At 43.1% G+C, this 6014-nt stretch overlaps 1 protein-coding gene across 3 annotated transcripts in view; it reads right to left on the reverse strand.

The window, feature by feature from the left end:
* The window catches only part of usp25 (ubiquitin specific peptidase 25), a 209958-nt gene extending 203962 nt beyond the window's left edge, over positions 1 to 5996 (reverse strand). For all 3 annotated transcript variants that reach the window (XM_043701415.1, XM_043701414.1, XM_043701413.1), the window contains exon 1: positions 5909 to 5996. In XM_043701415.1, coding sequence (XP_043557350.1) covers positions 5909 to 5950 — 42 coding nt within the window. In that variant the 5' untranslated portion in view covers positions 5951 to 5996. The remainder of the gene's footprint in view (positions 1 to 5908) is intronic.
* Positions 5997 to 6014: the final 18 nt, after the last annotated feature.

Genomic DNA, 6014 nt, shown 5'->3' on the forward strand with positions numbered 1-6014 from the left:
TGGTCTGGCGATGGAGGAGTCCAAGGACCTGCATGTCCTTGGTGGAGTGGGAGGGGGAGTTGAAGTGTTGAGCCACAGGGTGGTTGGGTTGGTTGGTCCGGATGTCCCAGAGGTGTTCTCTGAAACGTTCCACAAGTAGATTTCTCCAGTTTCCTAATTTCCCCTCCCCCCACCTTGTCTCAGTCAAATCCTCGAACTCAGCACCACCTTCCTAACCTGCAATCTTCTTCCTGACCTCTCTGCCCCCACCCACACTCCGGCCTATCACCCTCACCTTAACCTCCTTCCACCTATTGCATTTCCAACGCCCCTCCCCCAAGTCCCTCCTCCCTACCTTTAATCTTAGCCTGCTGGACACACTTTCCTCATTCCTGAAGAAGGGCTCATGCCCGAAACGTCGATTCTCCTTGGATGCTGCTTGACCTGCTTCGCTTTTCCAGCAACACATTTTCATCACCATCTTGATGCTTTTTTTTGCTCTATTTCAAACATTTCCAATCAGATTTCCGGTTTTCGCCTACCACTGCTGTGACTTCAGGGGCAGGTATTGGCCAGGCGCTACTATCAGTACACTATTAACAGAGGCTCAAGTAATATTTTGGGGATCTAGGATCATGGCATTTGATGGAATTTCAATTCAATGAAAATCTGGGATTAAGAGTCTAATGAAGAATATGAAATTGTTGCCAATTGTTGTTTAAAAACCCCATCTGGTATGCTAACGCTCTTTAAGGATGGAGCCATCCTTATCTGGTCTGGTCTATATGTGATCCCAGAACCACAGCAATGTTTTTCACTCTTAACTACACTTTGTGCAATGAGGAGTGGGCAATAAATACTATCTTAGCCTACAGTGCTCACACCCTGTGAAAGGATTACTAAAAATGTCAATCTCCTGTTACGCTTGTGTATGGCTCCTGATTTGGGTTTGTTTTCTCAGCTTCAGATGGTGCAGCAGGATGGGTAGTGTATAGGGAGGGTAGCAGTGAGGGCCAGGGCAGGAGTCCAATAACCTAGGACCACCAGCTTAATGTGGGGTGTGTGTCTGGGAAAACAGACCATGGCAGTCCCTTTCTGTACTGGGGAAGGGAAGTGGGTTGCAAGTACAGAGTCGAACATATTCCTGCACAGACTGTGAGCATGCTTCACAGCTGAGTCTGGCCTCCAATCATCTTGGGAAAGCTTCCCCAGTAACTCATCAGCAAGTGCTGCTGGACAATGACAAAATTCTTCATTGGACTGCCCGGTTCTCTTAAATGCACTATCAGCTTTAATTGGTGCAAAAGTGTGTACACATAAGGTAACGGACTAGGTCAAGAAAGGATTCTGCACCAATTTTGTCTCTAAAATAATATTCTTGTCCTAAACAGTATGTATTCTGTATCTTACTCATGCCCTCCTAAATAAGTATTGCTGAAAAATGCATAGTGTCAGAGCTTTTCATCTTGCATTCATAGAGTCATAGAGATGTACAGCACGGAAACAACTCATCCGAGCCGATCAGATATCCCAACCCAATCTAGTCACACCTTCCAGCACCTGGCCCATATCCCTTCAAACCCTTTCTATTCATATACCTATCCAGATGCCTTTTAAATACTGTAATTGTACCAGCCTCCACCACTTCCTCTGGCAGCTCATTTCATACACGTACCACCCTCAGCTTGAAAATGTTGCCCGTTAGGTCTCTTTTATATCTTTCTCCTCTCACCCTAAACCTATGCCCTCTAATTCTGGACTCCCCCACGCCAGGGAAAAAAGACCGTCTATTTCAGAAGAACACCAACTAAAGGGGAAAATCATCACTTACACTTCATGAGAGATTAGCAGGTGGACTCTAGTAACCGGAGGTGTTGCCATGGAGAATATACCTACTAAAGTTGATTGACAGTTAACTGCCAGGCTTTGTATAAATGATAAGCCTGACAAGTTGACTCTGATTAGTTGAGGCACTGTCCTCAGAAATTAACCAGTGTAGAACTGAAACAGGCACAAAGGCTGTGTATGTTCTTCCTGTCTGCAAAGAACAGGGCCCTCTGCATCACACTACAAGCCCAGCTGACAAACCTAAATTGCTTCTCAGCGTAATTCTTCTCTCACACAGGACTATCCAGCAATGCCAGATGTAAAATTATTCAAGTTCTGTATTACCAAACAACTATTCGCAAATAAATGTTATACACATAGCCTAATATAATGTAAATGGATCTCAGTAATAAATCAACTACAATCACAAAGTTTGCATTATTAATGGAACACAAGTACACAGAATTGTACATGGTCAGGCTGTCTCTATCACCTGCTAAAATGCGTTGCTGGAAAAGCGCAGCAGGTCAGGCAGCATCCAAGGAGTAGGAGAATCGACGTTTCGGGCATGAGCCCTTGGCAATGATTCTTGAAGAAGGGCTCATGCCCGAAACGTTGATTCTCCTGCTCCTTGGATGCTGCCTGACCTGCTGCACTTTTCCAGCAACATATTTTCAGCTCTGATCTCCAGCATCTGCAGTCCTCACTTTCTCCTGTCTCTATCACCTCACCATTTGGTGCCAATTGGCAGGAGAATCAACAGATGTTTAGATGTTTCCTAAACTAAGGAGACGTGTCAAACTACCTCAGCTTCCAACCTACAAATCCTTTTTACTCACCTTTGAAATGGCCAGCATTCCCAGAAAGGTAAAAACAATGACTGCAGATGCTGGAAACCAGATTCTGGATTAGTGGTGCTGGAAGAGCACAGCAGTTCAGGCAGCATCCAAGGAGCGTCTCCCAGAAAAACAATCTGAACGACTTCTTCAAGAACAGCAGCATTGACATTAATAATTGAGATGAGGTTGCAACCAACTGCTCAAAATGGCAAATTGTCAACAAGCTGCATTATGCATTGAGTTCAAATAAGACAGAGAAGGAAAGAAAAAGCAGCAAATCCTGCACTGAAACTCGTGACCCCAGTAGACACTATCCTCAAACTCTGCAACAGCCATTGACAGGTAACTCAGTCTAACATGGGTATCTGGTAGCATCTAAGGATTGCAATTTCAGAACTCCAGTTACACTCAGTTTCTATGCTATATTTTGCGTGAGATGTTACAATTACTCTCTGTTTACCCCCACAAATGGAGACAAAAAGATAATCTCATGAAAATATTTTGAACAGGGGCATGGCAGCTCTCTGTGCCTTGATCAATATTCATCCCTCAACTAACATCACAAACACAGTAGCTGGTTATCATTACATTGCTGCTTGTGACAGCTTGCTGTGCACAGGTTGGCAGCTGCATTTCCTACATGACAATGGTGACCACACTTCTAAAATTTGTCAGTAGCTGTAAAGCACTTTGAGACATCCAGCAGTCAACAGAAATGCAAAAATTACAGTCGAGTCTTTCAGTGGCCCCCTTTAGAATAAACTGATTTTTAAACACTGTCATGTAATGTTACCTATTATATAACATGCCATAACTCCATTTTAATCCCTGATGGTGCTCAAACTCTGTCTTCTTTACAGGCAAACTTCAAACTCCATAAAACAGAGGCCGCTGAGAGCCAACTTATGCAGCAATGCTGATCTAAGCCCCTAATCAATATCTACCATCACTGTCCTTCCATCAACTCTCGACCAATTTCCTGAAAGACTTATCAATAATTTCCTGAGCATTATCCAAAATAAATTACAACTTTGCCAGAGCTATTATCCTTATCTGATAACAAGGCCAGCTCAGTATTTGATGATCTTTCTCCATATATCTCAAAAGCAGATACAGGTCAAACAGCTGCTCAGGTTTGCTCTACCAATCAATTAAATCAAAGCTGATCTGTGCCTTTAGCCCAGTAAAGCTGTATTTGACCTCCATTCTCTGATTGCCTCACCTGACAAAGCAAAAATCAATCCATCTCAACTGTGAAAGTGCCAATTGAACAGAAGTCTTAAGCAAGTATTCCAGATTTCTACAAATCTAAGTAACCAATTCCTGATTTCAAACCAAATTCAATATCGCTGGGTTCAAATTACAGCCTGCGCTTGTACCACACTACATCTACAAATTTCTGTATCCCAGTCAATGCTATACAGTCCTCCAACTTTGGCTCTCTTCATACTTGCCACATATCCATCATTATCTCAATTCTAATTCTGGAACAACCCTAAGCTTTCATCTCTTGCTAACTCCCTCAAAGCTGCATTTTGGTTGACTCTCAAATCGATCTGGTCACAAGATGGTTTCAAGTACTTCAATATTTTACACTAAAGGTCTGTTGGGATTTGAAAATATTGACGCTAGCACAAACAACCTTGGTTGGACTAATGGAGAACAAAGTACAAAATGGGCAAATAAAACTGTAAGGAAGACAATAGAATAGTTTCAATAAATTAAGGTCTCAAAACAACTCTGTACAAAAGCAATCCATGAATCTTAAAATAGAAATCCATGAATCCGATCACTATGCAAGCAGATGGGTTCTCAAACATGGCATTAATTGAAAGGAAATGAGAAAAAATGCATTTGCAATACCTTGTCTAATAAGGAATCACAAGCAACAGACAAGAGCATCTTAAAAGCTGCATCTGTCGACCTTTAAATCTAGGCCGTCATAGAGAAAATATGTCAAGAGTACATCTTATAACAATATATTTAAGATACACTAAATCACAGACAATATTTACATCATAATCACTTATCAAAATTCATTTGGCAAATTACTCAATAGTATATCATTCAACGAAGGAAAAGACTTCAGCCTTATTTAACATCTTTCCTGACCTTTGATTATCCCAAAGCACATTACAGCCAATCAGGAACTTTTGAAACATAATCAGTGCTGTAATCTAGGAAAAGTGGCAGTCATGTTGTGCATAGCAATACCCCAAAATCACGATGTGATCATGGCCATGCCCCTATAATACACTGTATTGGCCATGTCACAGGTCAAGTCCCCTATTCTTCTTTCATATAGCATTGTCAGCTTATTCCTACTCCACCCGAAAAAAGCAGCTCAAAGAATGACTTTGTAACATCGCATTTGGAGGGAAGGTACCTCAGACAGTGCAGCACGCATACCAGTTCATAACCAAAAAATAAAGAGAGAAAATGCATCATGCAATTCAGAAAATTTCATTCCTTTGCAAGAACAAAATTGTAACAAGTTGCAACCACAACGTCATTAATATGCCAAGATATTCCACAGGAGTATTATAAAACAGGATTCGACACTGAGGAAGGGGAAAACCTAATAGCTTGTGGTTTTAAGGAGTGTCTTGAAGGAAGAGAGTGGGGAGAGGTCGGAGTGGAAAATATGCAGCTTAGAAGCTGAGGGCAGAAATAAATACAAGAACAATTTTATTAGGGAGGGAAGAACACAGATTTGGAGATAGTCACAGATAGGTGTACATAATATGTAAATAACAATGGCTTTAGAATTGTCCCTTAATGTGGGCTGGGTCTATTTCTGGGCTGTGCCTGAAGGGAGGGAAAATTCACTTGAAGCTCTAACACAATGCCCAAAGTGACCAGAACTTGCCGCCCTCACCCCCTCCAAGAACCTTCCAGACCAAAATAAACAAGGTACAAATTTAATTCTCGGCCAGATTGAACAGTCAAAGCCTCCCTGCCCTGGGTGGAGTAGCCTGGAGGAGCCTCTGGGCTGATGCCAGCTCCAGTAACACCCTGAGCGTTACACGAGTATTATTATTATTGTTATTACTGATGTTGTTGCTACACTAGGCCTGAAGCCTGCGCCTCGCGTACCAGCAGCAGCGGGGCCAACAGGGTCCTGAGGCGGTGAGGGAGCGGCAGCGGGGCAGACCCTCTGGGGGTAAAGGAGGGCGGGTTCATATGGGGCAAGGAGGGGTGAGATCGGGGATGGGGGAGACGGTAAGGTGTGGCGGGAGACCTCTCCTGTCCTGTTTGTTTACCTTCTGTGAGTGCTGCTGCAGGACATTTTGTTCCACCGTCATGGCCGATCCAGAAACAGAGAGAAGCTGCAGAGGGGGCGGGGCTGGGGCTGGGTGAAAGGGCGGG

Source organism: Chiloscyllium plagiosum, chromosome 12, assembly GCF_004010195.1.
Source record: "Chiloscyllium plagiosum isolate BGI_BamShark_2017 chromosome 12, ASM401019v2, whole genome shotgun sequence".
NCBI lineage: Eukaryota > Metazoa > Chordata > Chondrichthyes > Orectolobiformes > Hemiscylliidae > Chiloscyllium > Chiloscyllium plagiosum.